Source organism: Carcharodon carcharias, chromosome 4 (genome assembly GCF_017639515.1).
Source record: "Carcharodon carcharias isolate sCarCar2 chromosome 4, sCarCar2.pri, whole genome shotgun sequence".
In the NCBI taxonomy this organism is placed as follows: Eukaryota; Metazoa; Chordata; class Chondrichthyes; order Lamniformes; family Lamnidae; genus Carcharodon; species Carcharodon carcharias.
In genome coordinates, this window is record NC_054470.1 from 159,724,349 (window position 1) to 159,742,467 (window position 18,119).

Below are 18,119 nucleotides of genomic sequence, written 5' to 3' on the forward strand. Positions count from 1 at the left end.
CAAAACCAAGGGCCATAAATAAAAATGCTTACCATTTTATCCAATAGGGAATTCAGCTGCAACCCCAGGTAAGAGTTGGTAAGAATATCACAAACTAATTGACAAAAAAGCATAGATGCATTGAAGGGGAAGCTGGATAAATACATGAGGGAGAAAGGAATTGGAAGATATGCTTATAGAATTAGACGAGGAGTGGGAAGAGGATTTTGTGGAGCATAGTAGACCAGTTGGACTGGCTCATTTCTGTGCAGTAGAATAAATACAACAATGTAACATGTGACATCTCTCAGCAACATGGAGGGAAAATGAAAAAAATTGCACTTAGGTGGTCCCTGGTACCTATTAGTGCCTGACTATAAGGGGCGTTGGTGGCATTCTTCTGCATGTATCAGGTTGGAAAGGCAAATGCAAAAGGGAGATTGAAAACTTTGTGAAGGAGTGTTTTACTAAATTTCTCTCACAAATGTATTTGAATATTCCAAGATCAGTGCAAGTTGTATTTACTGCATTCTATGCTGGATTGTAGGCTATAGGTTGCCTGATTTTTGAATACATTTTTTTATTTGTGTACTGTTTTGTTAAGGTGGAGACCAACACTGCACATTGATATTCAGTTTTCAGCTTTTTAGTTTATGATGAATACATGTGGATAGTTTAAACTCATGCTAGACTTGTGACCCAGTTTAATTCTTCTCCTTGTGACAGCTGCTGTTAGAGCACCGGGAAGCTATTTCACCAGATCATAATGACCTATTACATGAGCTCCTGGAAGGATTGGGAAGTGTACCTGATGTTGAAACTCTGATCGGTAAGTAAATTAAGAATTGATTGTAGATTTTTTGCTTTGGGCTAAGAAAAAAATGGAAAACTGTGCTTAGCCAGATTTTAGATTTAGCCACAATGAAATTCTTATATTTCAAAATATCCATTTGGCTTTTGCTGAAAAGTTATTGCATAATTATTCCATCGTATTTAGGCCTAGAAATGAGCTATCCAATAATTTGCATTTAGGAACAAAATAACCCAGCAAATTAGAAACTCCCATTTTTTTGCCATTTTAACTAGCTCAGGACACCCTGAAGCATTTCAGCCTATTTTGAAGTTTAGTCACTAATGTAGACAAATGTTATGTTTAAAAATATTGAATTCTGAAAACTTGAATTAAGCTACGGCTACTAGGTTGAGTATTTTCCGTACATTACAACAATGTAAGTGCTCAAATCTAAGACGTTAATCATTATTATTTTTGGCTCCAATTTACATATCCATTACTATGTTATCCAGTGATCAAATCAAGTTAAAAGGAAGAGTTTGCTATTGGCCATTTATGCATTGAACATAAAGAACAATTTTGGGCCTTTTATCTAATGGGGTCAGGATTGAAGTTGTAGATTTTGCTGCTCATTAGTAGGTGCTAATGTAATATCTATTTTAGGACTAAATGTCAAATTTCTTATCCACACCACCCACTTCACACAATGTGCTGGTACTGAGCAATAATAGGAGACATTTTTGGATGTTGTCATTGCTGGCAAGGCCTGTATTTACTGCCCATCTCTAATTGTTTTTGAGAAGGTGGTGGTGAGCTTCCTCCTTTAATATAACTGAGTGGCTTGCTAAGCCATTTCAGAGGCAGTTAAGAGTCAACCAAATTGCTTTGGGTCTTGGATCACATGTAGATCAGACTGGGTAAGGCCTGCAGGTTTCCTTAAAAGGCATTACCAAACCAGAAGAGTTTTTAACAACAATTCAATAGTTTCAAGGTTACCATTACTGATACAAGATTTTTATTCCAAATTTGTTTTATTAATTAATAAAATTTAAATTCCCCAGTTGCTGGGGTGAAATTTGAAATCTTGTTTCCAGATCATTAGTCCAGGCTTCTGGAATACTAGTACAGTAAAACATCCACTAAACCACCATGTACCTAATGGTCAAATATACAGTCACAAAGACTCCTAAGAACAAGGAGACAATTTCTGTTGGTGACAGATGGGCTGCATTTCAGTCTCAAACCCAGCTCCCAGAATCTTCCAAAAACACGCCATTCTTGCATAGCTAAAAAGCAGATTCAATTTCATGCGTTATACTAAGCACAGTTTCTTAACTAATTGTACTACTGTTTGTAGAGATTTTTTAACAATTCAGTTTTATTTGTCATTACTTAGCTGGAGATTTGATATTCTTATTAATTTAAATGGGAATTTTCTGGCTTTACAAACTATGATTTGGGTAATGTGCTGAATATGGTCTGTCAAAAATGAGAAAACTTCAGATGAAGTCATTGCAATGTGTTTGCATCTTGTATGTCTGGACAGCTTTTTGCCTATGAATTATGTATCTTCAAGAACAGTCTAAACATATCTGGCCTCATGAGTGCAGAGAGTAACAGTTGCTATCAGTAAAATTGAATGCAATTTCTTTCTTTCCAGGGGAGGGGGCTGTTGACCCAAATGACCCCAACAAAGAAAATGTACTTTCTCAACTTGCAAAAACAGGAGTCTCACTCACTCTGACCAGCAAGATTGAGTTGCGAGACGGGGATGACAGAGACATGAAGACTTTGATGATAAAGTAAGCTTTACCCAAGAACAACCTACCATCTGGTTTTGTAGGCTAGTTTTTCCTTTTCATTCTATCACTAAGCGAAAGAGAGAAAGTAGAGAATTGAAGCTGTAAATGATCACGGCATGACAGTCATCAGCATGGTAAATCTGTATAATACATCTCAGCCGACTTATTTTAATTGCGGCACCCTAATGAAAAGTACAATAGTGAGATACAAGACTTTCAAACAGATTAGGTAATTCTACAGAAACCATGTTCCTGCCCAAGCATGAATTTAATGATTGCCAATTGAGAGATTATAACTGGTTGTGTTGCCTTTCTAATTGTACCACTCTCAGGAACATAATATACCTCCTCCCCTTGTCGTCTAGTAAAAAGGGTAGTTTATCTTCATTGTCTGCAATTCTTGTTTTCCTTTATGAACACTAGCCGAGCAACATAATGTAATGTCATTAAGAGCATGTATTTACAGTTAGCAGTTCTGAGTATTTACATGCTGTTTTCAAATTCACAGTTATATTGCGTTGGAGTTAGATAAATTTAATAAAACACCAATATGCTGACAAATTTTCATTCTTGATCTGTCAGTAAGACCCAAGTAAGCTTGATGGTGAATGGTTTCAGCTTGTGTGATTGGAATTGTTGCTGGAATGTGTAAGCACAGTGATTGTTGGTTTACAGCCATCTGTCTGAAAGAGATAGCAGTTTAGATGATAGAACAGCTAAGTATTGCTGTAATATACTTGTGTCTATGTTGTAAAGTGGAATGTTTGTGTACAAGCTGAGTGTTGCAAACATTGACCTAAATAGACAGCATTTCTCTGGCTTTCGCAACAAATCCATGGGAGCCGTTTGTGAAGTTTCTCTGGGGGCACTGCATTGTCATGTGGGACTGCATGGTGACTGCGACAGACTGATCCACCTTCATTAGAGACTGGCTTGATCGTTGATCACCTGCTTTAGGCAATGCTGTATTCAGCCAGAATTTCGAAATGTCATTTTGTCTTAACAGTAAAAGAAAATCTTGTAGCTAGTTTAGGACAGGCACATTTATTTGCTGAAACAAAAACCTGGAAAAACTCAGCAGGTCTGGCAGCATTGGTGGAGAAGAAAAGAGTTGACGTTTCGAGTCCTCATGATCCTTCAGCAGAACTGGGTGAATCCAAGGAGAGGGCTGAAATATAAGCTGGATTAAGGTGTGGGTGGTGGGGGGGAGAGAAGTGGAGGGGGGTGGTGTGGTTGTAGGGACAAGCAAGCAGTGATAGAAGCAGATAATCAAAAGATGTCACAGACAAAAGAACACAGAGGTGTTGAAGTTTGTGATATTATCTAAACGAATGTGCTAATTAGGGCACTCAAGGTATAGCTCTAGTGGGGGTGGGGGGGCATAAAAGATTTAAAAATAATGGAAATAGGTGGGAAATGAAAAATCTATATGAATTATTGGAAAAAACAAAAGGAAAGGGGAAGAAACAGAAAGGGGATGGGGATGGAGGAGGGAGTTCAAGATCTAAAGTTGTTGAATTCAATATTCAGTCCGGAAGGCTGTAAAGTGCCTAGTCGGAAGATGAGGTGCTGTTCCTCCAGTTTGCGTTGGGCTTCACTGGAACAATGCAGCAAGCCAAGGACAGACATGTGGGCAAGAGAGCAGGGTGGAGTGTTAAAATGGCAAGCGACAGGGAGGTTTGGGTCATTCTTGTGGACAGACTGCAGGTGTTCTGCAAAGCAGTTGCCCAGTTTATGTTTGGTCTCTCCAATGTAGAGGAGACCGCATTGGGAGCAATGAATGCAGTAGGCTAAGTTGGGGGAAATACAAGTGAAATACTGCTTCCCTTGAAAGGAGTGTTTGGGCCCTTGGATGGTGAGGAGAGAGGAAGTGAAGGGGCAGGTGCTGCATAATTTATTTGCTGAGTGATTTTGGCCTACTGCAATTTTCCAGTTATTCTGGGGATTCAGTGTCACCAGCTACTCTCACAGGCAGATCTTGTGTCTTTTACTCAATTTCCTGTTAATCGTGACCCAGGGATTTTAACAGAGAACCCACGTTCGATACTAAGTAAACCGTTATTCGATTATATTTTCTGCTGCCATACAAATTCTCTGTTTCTAGAAAGCAGACTGAAATGCACTCTGATTACAACTTATAACTAACAACCAATATATTCTTATATAAGAATTATTATATTCTATACTCTATAGATCCCTTGAGTACACTTTTCATAATTAAAATAATCAATTTCCCATGTTGCGCACTCATGGAAAGTAATAAAGACTCCGTTTATTTTGCTATCTAATACCTTATTTTGAGACTCCGTTTCAGGCTGCCTGCTGTGGAGAAGATGCTGAACTTAACATTCCTGAAAAACTCATTCGAAAACTCTGCTTAGGCAACCGCAAAATGCAGTTTGCCACTGGCACTAGTTAATTACTTTTATAAAACTGTATTAATGTATAACAATTGGGTGTTACTATCCAAGGTTCTACCTTAGTTGGTTCAACAAAAAGAAACTATAAAATATGTCAGTTTGGCTTAGCTGGTAACACTGTTTCCTTAATCAGTTGTATGCGTGGCCCAAATCTATAAACACATAGCTAACACTTGGTGCGGAACTGCTGGAGTACGGCATTACCAGAAGCGCAGGTGCAGAACTGCAGGAGTACGGCATTGCCAGGAGTGCATGTGGAATGTTGAACTGAGGCTGTCTCTGCTCCTGTGTTGCAGGTAGATGCAAAGGTGGCACTGTTCAATTAAAACCGTTCATCCTACAATCAATATTGGAAAAATCAGATTAACTGGTTTGTTCAGTTGCCATTGGTGAAACCTTACTCTGCATAAATTTTGTGCTGCATTTGCCTGCATTGGTCAGCCCATTTCAAGTTAATTGTATTTAAATGCAGGGGAACATATGAAAAAAGAGATATAGGCATTATATAAATACAGATCTTTAAGGCAAAGTTATCTACACAAATGCTTTAAGTTTTAAAGTTGTTAAGACTTTCCATTATTTCTTTTTCCCAAGGAGAGGGATGGATTTGGGAGAGGGTGGCTGGAGGTGTAGATGGTGGTTAGGTCAGTTAAAGTAGAATGTGGGACTTCAACCTGCTGTGATTTGGCTGAGGGTAATTGAAAATTGCCAGTCACAAGCCAATGGGTTCCTCTTTAAATATTCAACAATTTGTCAGTGCGAGGGAGGATAGGCAGTCTCCCTGTCAGGTAAAGTTTGCTGAGAACAAGGTCTGGGCCGGAAGGAGCCTAACAAGGTTTTTTTTTTAGTTTTAGTTGTGGGCCTGCAGGAGAGGCCTCCTGGGCGTCAAAAGGAAACTGTGTTCTTCCCTTGCTCTAGGATTTCGCAATACCCCAACTGGAAATTCAACTCCCAATGCAATCTGCTGGTGCTGGGGACTGTTCCTCCTGCCACCTGATTTTAAAGAGCCAGACAGCCTCCCCTTTCTGCCATTTTGGCCAGGAAGTCAACAAGTGGCACATGAATGGAATATGGTTGTTAAAATTGGGCAAGCTTCCTTGTTACTCCCCCAGTCAGCTATTCAATTTGCCAAGTTTCCAAGTGGGAGTTAAAGTTGAACCCTTTGCTGCTTATTAGAGTTAAATGTAAACTGTTGATTAACCTTATGGCATTAGTAATCTCCAGTAGCTTCATTTTGGGTTATTTGTCTGGCTGTTTAATTAACTCTGTTTCACTTAAACTAAGCGCACAGTGAGCTGCATTTTGTTTCACATAGGAGATAAAGGGTCAGTTTTGTTTAGGTGCAACAACTTGCATTTATTTTTGTAGTAATTATAGTTTCAATAAACATAGGACCGTAGCTTTAAGAATAAGCCTGTTGTAAGATCACATGATCTATATAAACCAATGAGTTAGCAGCATGGGGAACCTCTGCGGAGAGTTCTTCTTTAGTTATGGACCTTGATGCACACATGTAGTTGCTGTTGCTGTCTTTTAATTAAAGTTCAATGTGTCCACCAAGAAAAGTTGCCTGGAAGATCAACTCTATAACAATTTTGTATGACTCTTATCTTGACTTTTTTTAAATGTGGGTAAAGTCAATTAAATCCTTGATGATTGAAAATCTAAGTTTGCTTTGCTCTTTCCTTCACACGGAAGCCTATCATATTGTAAATTCAATTTAAAGCTTGCAGTGAAGTACAGGGAGTATTTAATTTGATCACACTAAGTTGATTTTGTCAAAGATTGAAATTCCTTTCCAGGCTAGGTTTCCGAAAACTGCTAGACACTTGAGTTGGCCATGATTTTAATAGTTAAAAAATAAAATTCGGTCTTTCAACCACAGCTCATGACTCTTATCCCTGCTTCTCTTTTTTAATTCTTGGCTTATTTCCGTACATCATAGCTAATCTCTGATGTTTCCAGATTGTGCTCCTTGTCATGTGCTTCTCATTTTCTCTCAATCTGTCTCATGAAATCTTATAGCACAGACCATTCAGTCTGTGATGTCTGTGTTGCCTGTTCGAAGTTAGTCCCACACCACAGTTTTTTTTCCCCATAACCCTGCAAGTTTGCCATCTTCAAATACACTCCCAATTGTCTTTTAAAACCTAATTCCACCATCCTTTTGAACAGTGCACTCCAGATCTTAGCAAACCTACATGGAGAAATTTCTCATTTCCTGTCTAGTTCTTTTGCCAATTATTTTAAGTCTATGAACTCTGGTTAAACTAGCCCATTTGCCAGAGAAAATAGTTTCTTCATGATGCTTGCTATATTAAAGCCTTCAATTTTGATGACTACTATTAGGTCTCCCTTCAATCTTCTCTGCTCTAAGAACAACAACCCCATATTTTCCAAACTCTCCATATAACATTCACTCTGCCTCCTATCCCTTAGCCAATTTTGTGCCAAGTTACTCCTGTCCCTTTAGTACTTTGTGCTTCTATTTTCAGAATAGCTCTGTTCTGAGGTATCACTCTCATCTCCCCACAGCCACCCCCTGCCTTCCCACTCTCCCACTCTGAAATTCCCCTAAATCAAGCTTCAGAATCTTGTTTTCCCCATCAGCCAGCCTCTACTAAACTAAGTGTTTGTAAGGCCGTGACCTAATTCTTGGGTATTAGCTGCGGGATTCCCAGATAATATTTGTTTATGTGTCAGTTCTGCCAGTTTTTCCCTCTCCAAGTTTAGTTACAACATCATCTCCCAGTAGACTCGAAGCTTAACCTCATGCAGAATGTGAGGTAGAAGCCTACTTGCCCTGATTTTCTCACTAGGTTTACCCAATTTACAGGCTTCACTAGCACCCAGCTCTAACAGGTGGGAGCTTTATTTAAAATTAGTTGGAGATTGTGTCATTCTGAATGCCATTCCCTAACATTCTTCCATGCATGCAATCCATTAATGATCACACTCATGTGAAATGGGCATTCAGAGTAGCTAGATAATGATGTGATAAAAGTCATGGAAAGAAATAATACTTAGATAAGCGTATTTCAATCATTTTTAAAAATTTATAGATACTCTAGATGTTTATAAGAGCTTGTTATATGTAAATTGGTTTCCATGTTTTCAATTTAAAAGCAGTGACTACACTTGAAAAGGACTGTGTTGGTTGGAAAAGACTTCGGAACATCCTGAGGTTGTGAGAGATGTTATATAAATGCATTTTAAAAATACCTTTCAACTACACCTGCAATTTTCTGCTCCAACCACGATTGTGCATCCAACATACATCTAAATCTACACCTGGAGCTGTGCAAATCCGGGTACTGAATTGCCCTCTTAAAGTTGGGCACAAATAAAAGTTCATATCAGTGTAAAACTATTTCCAAGCATTTAGGTGTAAACTGCACACATATTGGAAATTTCCCTAAGTTTTGATCTGCTAAAACATTCCTAAAAGAAAGCATCAGTAGACACAAACTCTTTCACAAGGGAATAATGAGGATAACTGAGGATTCTCTCATCTGTTTAAGTCATTCCTGAAAGAAGGCTTCAATGATTGCTGATACAAGAGCCATGATGCTGCATTCAATATTTAGTCAGGATTGCATTAGGCTCCCAATAATATTGTCAGTGTCCCTTATGTTGCTAGGAGCATTTCTTGGGCCAATATTCTGAACGTTTCTCTGGAATCAGAACTTGGAATACACTATACAGAGCGTTCCTTTTTACTCCAGAAGATTAGCGTTTCTGGATGCCAGTATTCTAAAATGGCCTCGAACATTAGATTATCGTTACTCCCTGCCATGACTGAACTCTGCAGGAGGTGAGCATTTCAAAATGCCAATATTCCAAAATGGTCTCAGAGATTAGTTTGTCATTAATCACCAAAGCTAGTTAAATTTATCAATGGACAAAAAGCAGGTAGAAAATGTTAATTACTGTATTTTGTATGTAATTCCCTTCATAACTGCTGTATTTGAGCTAGAAAATGTCAACGGTGGTTAATTATCTGCTGCATCATGCATCAAGGAACTGAAGAAGAGCTCTAGAACAAGGCTTTATGTACAGTGCAAAGTTGGGGGAAGAGACCCTATAGCTTTGTGCAACTAACAGGGAAGAAGCAGTCTTTTGGGGAAACCATTTAATTATGACCAGTTCATTTCTGTATGCAACATAAACTACATTCAGAGACTGAGTAAGAGCTTATAGAGCAATGCATGCAGTAATATTAACATACAAACATGCAAACAAGGAGCAGGAGTAGGCCATTCAGCCCCTTGAGCCTACTTGACCAGTTAATAAGATCATGGATGATCTGATAGTAACCTCAAATCTGCATCCCGCCCATCCCCAATAACCATCTTATCAAGAATCTATCCATCTCTTCCTTAACAATATTCAAAGACTCTGCTTCCACCGTCTTTTCAGGAAGAGAGTTCCAAAGACTCACAACATCTGACTGAAAAAATTTCACCTCATCTCCATTTTAAATGACTGACCCCTTATTTTTAAACAGTGACCACTAGTACAAGATTCTCCCACGGGAGGAAACATCCTCTCTACATCCAACTTGTCAAGACCCCTCAGGATCATATATGTTTCAATCGAATTGCCTCTAAACTCCAACGGACACAAGCCTAGTCTGTCCAATCTTTCCTCATAAGACAACCCACCCATTCCAGGTATTAGTCTGGTAAACCTTCTCTGAACTGCTTCCAACCTTCCTTAAATAAGATGACCAATATGGTACACAACACTCCAGATATCACTAGTGCTCTATATAACTGAAGCATAACCTCCCTACTTTTGTATTCAATTCCCCTTACAATAAAGGATAACATTCTATTAGCTTTCCTAATTACTTGCTGTATCTGCATACTAGCCTTTTGTGATTCATGCACTAAGACACCTAGATCCCTCTGCATCTCAGAGCTCTGCAATCTCTCACCATTTAGATATCACAGAATCACACACTGCAGAAGAGGCCCTTCGGCCCATCGAGCCTACACCAAAACTTGAGAAACACAAATATGCTTCTTTTTCATTTGCCCTACAAAAATGAACAATTTCACATTTCCCCACATTATAATCCATTGCCAGATCTTTGCCCATTCACTTAACCAATCTATATCCCTTTGTAGCCTCCTTATGTCCTCTTAACAACTTACTTTCCTGCCTAACTTTGTGTCATCAGCAAATTTGACAACCATCCCTCCAATCTCTTTTTCTAAGTCATTTATATAGATTGTAAACTGTTGAGGTCCCAGCACTGATCCCCTTGGCACTCCACTCATTACATCTTGCCAACCTGAAAAAGACCCATTTATGCCTACTCTTTGCTTCCAGTTAGCCAGCCAATCTTCTCTCCATGCCAGTATGTTCACTCTATACCATTTGCTTTTATTTTCCACAATAACCTTTGATGTGGCACTTTATCAAAAGGTCTCTGGAAATCTAAGTACAGTATGTCCAATGGTTCCCCTTTACCCAGAGCACGTTACTACTTCAAAGAACTCCAATAAGTTGGTTAAAAATGATTTCCTTTCACAAAACTAAGTTGACTCTGCCTGATTACCTTGAACATATCAAAGTGCCCTGCTATAGCTTCTTTAATAATAGCTTCTAACATTTTCCCCATGATAGATGTTAATCTAACTGGCCTGTAGTTTCTCGCTTTCTGTCTGTCTCCCTTTTTGAATAATGGAGTTATATTTGCTATCTTCGAGTCCAATGGGACCTTCCCTGAATCTAGGTAGTTTCGGAAAATTAAAACCAATGCATCAACTATCTCACTAGCCACTTCTTTTAAGACTCTAGGATGAAGTCCATCAGGACCCGGCACTTGTCAACCCACAGCTCCAACAATTTACTCAGTGCCACTTATCTGGTGATTGTCATATTCCTAAGTTCCTCCCTACCTTCCATTTCCTGATTTACAGCTACTTCTGGGATGTTACTTGTATCCTCTATAGTGAAGACACATGCACAATACCTGTTTAATTCACCTGCCATTTCCTTGTGTTCCATTATCAATTCTCCAGACTCACTTCTTAAATGTTCACTTTGTTAACTCATTTCTTTTTAAAATACTTAAAGAAACTCTTGCTATCTGTTTTTATATTTCTGGCTGGCATTCTCTCGTACTCTGATTTTTCCCTCCTTATTGATTCCTTAGTCATCCTGTTTAGCTGTTCCTGATATTCTGTTCAATCTCCTGGCCTCCCCACTATCTTTGCACAATTATATACTTTTTCTTTAAGTTTGATTCTATCTTTAACCTTTCTACTTAACCACAGATGCTGTTTTCGTCCCTTGGACTTTTTCTTACTAATTAGAATGTATCTATTCTGTAATATCCCATTAATTATTAGCCACTACATCTCTGTTGACCTATCCCTTAACCTAATTTGCCAGTTCACTTTAGCTAGCTCAGCTTTCATGTCCTCATAATTGCCCTTATTTAAGTTTAAAAACATAGGGGAGAATTTTCCCCCCATTGGGGGGTTGCGCAGGGGCTCGAAGCCGATCGGCGCCCCTGATCGGGTCTGTGCCGCCATTTTACGTGGGCGGGCCAATTAAGGCCTGCCCAGCGTGAAGTGCATCTGGAAGCGCTGAGCGCTCCCTGTGTTGGCGGGTGGGGGTGTTCTCTGAGCTGGGGCCTGTGCTCTTTCGCGCATGCGAATGAAAGAGCGCGGGAATCTCTGAGGCACAGAGGTTCCCCAGGGAGATTCGTTTAAGGTTTAAACATCTAACTATAGAAATTAAAAGCTTTTAAAACATGTCCCCTCGTGATAGTGTCACAGGAGCTGGGACATGTCAACGAATTTTTAAAAAAATTTTAATTGAATTTTTAAACACTTCATGAAACCTCATCCAGCTCGTGGATGAGGTTCCATGAAAAATGCGAAGACCGCCTGGGCTCTTCGCCTGCCTGCCAACCTTGAGGTTGGACAGGCAGCCCAGTTTATAAATTCAATTAGTTTTTAACTGGCCTTACTAGGCCTTTGACAGTCTGGCGGGTGCGCAGCCGACGAACTGAAAATCTAAGTGACATGCGGTGACGTTGGGACGCCTGCCCGACGTTACCGCGCATCATTTTACACATCAGCAAGCGGGCCCCACCCTCGCTCACCAGCCCAAAAATTCTTCCCATAGTCCTGGACCCACTCCTCTCTCTCTGAAACTGAATGTAAAATTCAATCATATTATGATTGCTGCTAACTAGGGGCGCTTTCACAACGAGACCATTAATTAATTCCATCTCACTATACAATACCAGGTCTAGTAAAGCCTGCTCTCTGGTTGGCTGCAGAACATGTTGTTCTATGAAACTATCCTGGAAACATTCTATGAGCTCCTCATCTAGGCTATCTTTGCCCATCTGACTTCTCCAGTTTACCTGTAGATAAAAATCTCCCATGATTATTGCCATGCCTTTCTGACAAACTCCCATTGTTTCTTCCTTTTATGCTCAACCCTACCATGTGCCTTTACCATTTCTCATCTCCACCCAAACCTTTTCCACATCCTGGTTTCCTGAATGTGGGTCATCCTTCTCGATTGTGCTAATATCATCATTAACTAATAGAACCACCCGTCCGCCATTTCCTCGCTTCCTGTCCTTCCTAAATGTCCCATACCCTTTAATATTCAGGCTGCAATGCATGTCCCGCTGCAGCCGTGTCTCTGTAATGGCTACCAAATCGTACTTATTTATTTCTATGTGTGCTTTCAGCTTCATGCATTCAGATATAGAACCTTTAGTTTGATCCTTTTATTCTTTTTATAACCACTAGTCTGTTCTGTTGATTTACTGTTAGATTTGTACACTCTATCCCTTCCTGTCACATTCTGTTTTTCATTTTCCATTATAGTATCTTTCTCTTTTGCCTTGTCTCTCCTCTGATTTACCACATCTTCCCAAATTTGATCCCTTGTCCCCACTACTTAGTTTAAAACCTTCTCTACTTCCCTAGTTATGCGGCTTGCAAGAACACCAGTCCCAGCATGGTTCAGGTGTAGATCATTGCAACAGTACAGATCCCACTTTCCCCAGTATTGGTGCTAATGCCCCACAAACCAGAACCCACTTGTCCCACATCAGGCTTTGAGCGACACGTTCATCTCCCCAATATGATTTGTCCTGTGCCAATTTGCACATGGCCCAGGTAATAATACAGAAATTATGACCTTTTGAGGTTCTGTTTCTTAATTTGGTGCCAAGCTCCTCATACTGACTTTGCAGAACCACCTTCTATGTCGTTGGTACCAACATGGACCATGACAACTGGGTCATCTGCAAGTTCCTCTCCAGCCTCGAGCAGAAGTCCCGAACCCTGGCACCAGGCAGGCAACACTGCTGTCTGGACTCACGCTCTTTGCTGCATAGAATGGTGTCAGTCCCTCTGACTATACTGTCCCCTACTACCTCTACATCCCTTGTAGCTCCCCCAACTTGAATGGCTTCTTGTACCATGGCCAGTTAGTTCATCCACCCTGCAGCCCCATTCTCACCCAACCAAGCTGGAAAAACCTCAAACCTGTTGGACAATTGCAACGGCTGAGGCTCCTGCAGTCCTGCCGTCTGGGTCCCTTTATCTGCCTCACTTGCAGCTACACCCTCCAATCCCTGAACACTGACCAAATTAGAAAGCTCCACCCTAAATGGTGTGACTGTCTCCTGGAGTGAAGTGTCCAGGTAACTTTCCCCCTCCCCTGATATGCTGTATTGTCTGCAGCTCGGCCTCCAGTTCAATAACTCAGAGCCGAAGTTCCTGCAGCTGCAAACACTTACTGGAGATGTGTTTGCCCTGGTATCCAGAAGCTCCTACATCCTGCAATTACAGCAGTCACCTGCCTTGCCATCTCCAATATGTGTTGATGAATTAATAATTGCTAATTAATTATAATCAATAAAGCCTACACCTCCCAATGGGTTTTGGCACTGCAAGTAATCTTTACAGTACTGACAAAACAAGACAATACTTACAATACTGATAAAGCTAATAATACCAGTTCTGTCGAAGGGTCATGAGGACTCGAAACGTCAACTCTTTTCTTCTCCGCCGGTGCTGCCAAACCTGCTGAGTTTTTCCAGGTAATTCTGTTTGTGTTGTTAATAATACCAGTTACTGGTTTACCTGCTCCTTCTGCTACACCAAAGTGGAAATCAAATACTGGAAACTGAAAAAGAGTAGAAGAAGAAAAGCACCTCCACCCACCTTTCACTGAACTCCCCACTCAGCACACTTTACTTTTTGCAGTAAACCTTACCTAAAGCATCTCTTTCCCTCATTTACCACATTCTCACTTTGAACCAAATTCCTAAATATAGTCACGCAGTCACTGTCTCCCTCAGGCTGAAGTCTCCCTCTCTGACTATGTGCCTCTTAAGAGAGGAATTAACATTTTTCTGATTAATTTGAAGGTAGTTCTATGCTTTTCAGATTTCCTGAGAGCAAGAGTTTTTTTTTTAAAGGCATGGACAGAAAAGGTATCAGCAAAATATGAAATTCCTGATTGCCTTTAAAATGTGTTGTTTTCCATCAACTGTGTGCACATCAACAATTGTCGATTCTGCCCACAAGCTATTTACCTGATGATGTCATCTATTGGAGATGGCAAGGCAGGTGACATGCTGTAATTGCCGGATGTAGGAGCTTCTGGATGCCAGTACAATCCAGAGCAAACACATCTCCAGTAAGTGTTTGCGGCTGCAGGAACTTTGGCTCCGAGTTATTGAACTGGAGGCCGAGCTGCAGACACTACAGTTTATCGAGGGAGAGGGACAGTTATCTGGACACTTCACTCCAGGAGACAGTCCTTAGGGTGGAGCTTTCTAATTGGGTCAGTGGTCAGTGATTGGAAAGCAAACAAAAATGAAAATGTCCTGAAATGTCAAAGATTTTAATTACTTAACCATTTGATGTTTAAAAGATACCCTAGAGGAGAGATTACTTTGAAATCACTTACTAATACTTGTAGAATTGTACAGTAAAATACTGATTTCTTCAACTTTGTAGTTTCATATCGCACATGATTATCAGAAGGCTCGAACATTCTTGTATCCATTTTCTCCAAAATGCTGTCATCAAATATACAGCACATCTACACAAAGTTTGCTTGCATTTAATTAAATGAACTCTAATATGCAACAACTTGCATTTATATAGTGCCTTTAAGGTAGTAAAACATCCCAAGGTGCATCATGCATCACAGGAACGATATAAAACAAACTTTGACACTGAGCTACATAAGATATTAGGACAGGTGGTCATCTTTGGTCAGAGACAGAGCATTTTAAAGGAGGCAAAAGAAGTGGAAAGTTTTAAGGAGGGAATTCCTGAGCTTAGGGCCCAGGCAGCTGAAGACACAGCCAACAATGGTGGCGCAATTAAAATCAGGAATGCATAAGAGACCAAAATTGAAAGAGTTCAGAGATCTCAGAGGGCTCGAGGAGGTTACAGAGACTGGGAGGGGTGAGACCATGGAGGGGTTTGAAAACAAGGATGAAAATTCTAAAATTGAATCATTGTTGCTCGGAGAGCCAATGTTGGTCAGTGAGCACTGGGATGATGTATGAACAGGACTTGGTGTGAGTTAGGATGTGAGTAGCAGAGTTTTGGATGAGCTCAAGTTTATGGAACTTGAAAGTTTATGGAATGTGAATGTTGTGGGTCGGTTAGAATAATATTGGAATAGTGAAGTCTAGAGGCAACAAAAGGCATTTGAGAGGGTTTTCAGTGGCAGATGAGCTGAGGCAGAGTCAAGTGATGCTATTGAGTTGGAATTAGGCGGTGTTGATGATGGAGTGTGCATGCAGTTGGAAAGTCATCTCTGGGACAAATACAGCACCAAGGTTGTGAATGGTCTGGCGCACACTTAAACAGTTGGCAAGGGGAGGGATGGAGTCAGTAGCCATGGAATAGTTTGTGGCAGGGACTGAAAAACAATAGCTTCAGTCTTCCCAATATTTAGTTGGAGGAAATTATGCTCAGCCAGTACTGGATGTCAGACAAGCAGTGTGGCAAATTAAAGACAGTAAAGGGGCCGAGAGAGATGCTGGTGAGGTAGAGTTGGGTGCCATCAACATAGAAGTGGGTTAAAATCAAAATACTGCAGATGCTGGCTGGAAATCTGAAACAAAAACAGAAAAATGCTGGAAAAACTCAGCAGGTCTGACAGCAGCTGTGGAGAGAAAGACAGAGTTAATGTTTTGAGTCCATACAGACTCGAAACGTTAACTCTGCCTTTCTCAACATAGAAGTGGGATCTGACGTTGTGTACTTGGTACTATAGTTAAACAGTTCTTACTGAAGAGATCTAATTTCAGTGCTAACATTGAGAGAAGTATTCTTATTTCTAGAAAGAACACTGATAGTGATTCTGAATTGTGTTCATCCTTAAGACCGAGTCTAATTGTGCTATAGTACTGCAATATGCCAGATCCTGCGGGGTCTTTCTTGATAAGGTGGATATGGAAAGGATGTTTCTTCTTGTGGGAGAATCTAGAACTAGGGGTCACTGTTTAACAATATGGTGTCACCCATTTAAGACAGAGATGAGAAGAAATTTTTTCTCTGATGGTCGTGAGTCTTTGGAACTCTTTCTTAAAAAGTGGTGGAAACAGAGTCTTTGAATATTTTTAAGGCAGAGCTAGATAGGTTCTTAATAAGGGGGTGAAAGGCTAAGGTGTGGGTGGGAATGTGGAGGTCACAATCAGATCAGCCGTGATTTTATTAAATGGTGGAGCAGACTCAAGGGACTGAGTGGCCTACTCCTATTCCTAAATTGTATGTTCATCTGTATGTTCGTATTTGTAGCCAGAACTTGGGAAAATATCTACTGAAAGCTGTACTTTAATTATGAGAAACTTACTTTGTTTTGATAGTGGTTGAACATGTAATCCCTTTAACGAATTATGTGTTCCTTGAAACTATTATTTTTCTGTTCCATTCTTCTGTGACACTTTTTAGACAATTTTCCATGTTCAGTCTTGTCTCCTTATTTAGGAAGAGAAGTCTTGCCTTGAAGTGTTGTTTACATTTATTGGTATGAGAGGAGAATGATACGATCAAAGGCATGGTGGTACTGCACCACTGATCAAGTTCAGTAACAGGTATATCATAGGTGTAATGAAACAGATGAAAGATCAGCAAGTCAATTTTCAAGTTTATTCATGAGCGTAGCTCAGAGTGGCATGGAATGCAGAATAATTTTTTGAACTTTTTTTTTAAAGCAAAACCCCAAATTCTGTGGACAGACGTGACTGCAACAAAAGATGTAGTTAAAGTTACAGGGGCCTGCTTAGATTTTCAAATGTTGTCCTAGTTTTGTAACAAAGGCATTTTTCTTGAAACTAAGAGAGTGCGTAATGCACTTAAGTATACCCAATACAAGAAAGCCTGGTTGTTGGGTTTCAAGTTTAAGATTGCTTAAATTTGTTTTATCAAAACTCCAAACACTGTACCCTAGTTACTGACTCCATCTCTCTCCCTTGCAACAGTCTGGGATTAAGCTAGTCTGTTTGTAAACTTAACGTCAAGTTTGATCCCTTGGTGAGCTTTCAACTCCATATTTATGCCATAACTAAGACCGCCTATTTGTACCTCTGTAAAATCATCCAACTTTGCCTCTACCTTAGCGCATCTGCTGCTGAAACGCTCATTCTTGCTGCCTTTACGACTAGACTCTAATTTTCCAATGCACTCCTGGCTGGTCTCCCACATTCTATCTCTGCAAAATTGAGGTCATCCAAACTCTCAGCAAATCCCATTCACCTATCATCTTCACCCTTGCTGACCTAAATTGGCTTGATTTTAGAATTCTTAATCTTGTTTTCAAATCCCTACATGGCCTTGCCCCTCCCTATCTCTGTAATCTCCTCCAACCTTACAAGCCTCTGAAATATCTGGGTCCTCCAATTCTGGCCTCTTGTACATCCCCAGTCATTATTGCTCCGCCATTGGTGGTTGTGCCTTCAGTTGCGAAAGCCTCAAGCTCTGGAATTTCCTCCCTACACCTCTCTGCTTCTTTACCTCACTTTTCTCCTTTAAGACACTCCTTAAAACCTACCTCTTAACTAAGCTTTTGTCACCTGTCTTAATATCTCCTTATGTGGCTCGGTGTCCTACT

General features: G+C 40.2%; 1 protein-coding gene across 2 annotated transcripts in view; it reads left to right on the top strand.

The window, feature by feature from the left end:
- The window catches only part of iqgap2 (IQ motif containing GTPase activating protein 2), a 393,779-nt gene that overhangs the window by 339,953 nt on the left and 35,707 nt on the right, over nt 1-18,119 (top strand). For both annotated transcript variants that reach the window (XM_041185732.1, XM_041185733.1), the window contains exons 31-32: nt 706-808; nt 2,433-2,574. In XM_041185732.1, coding sequence (XP_041041666.1) covers nt 706-808; nt 2,433-2,574 — 245 coding nt within the window. The remainder of the gene's footprint in view (nt 1-705; nt 809-2,432; nt 2,575-18,119) is intronic.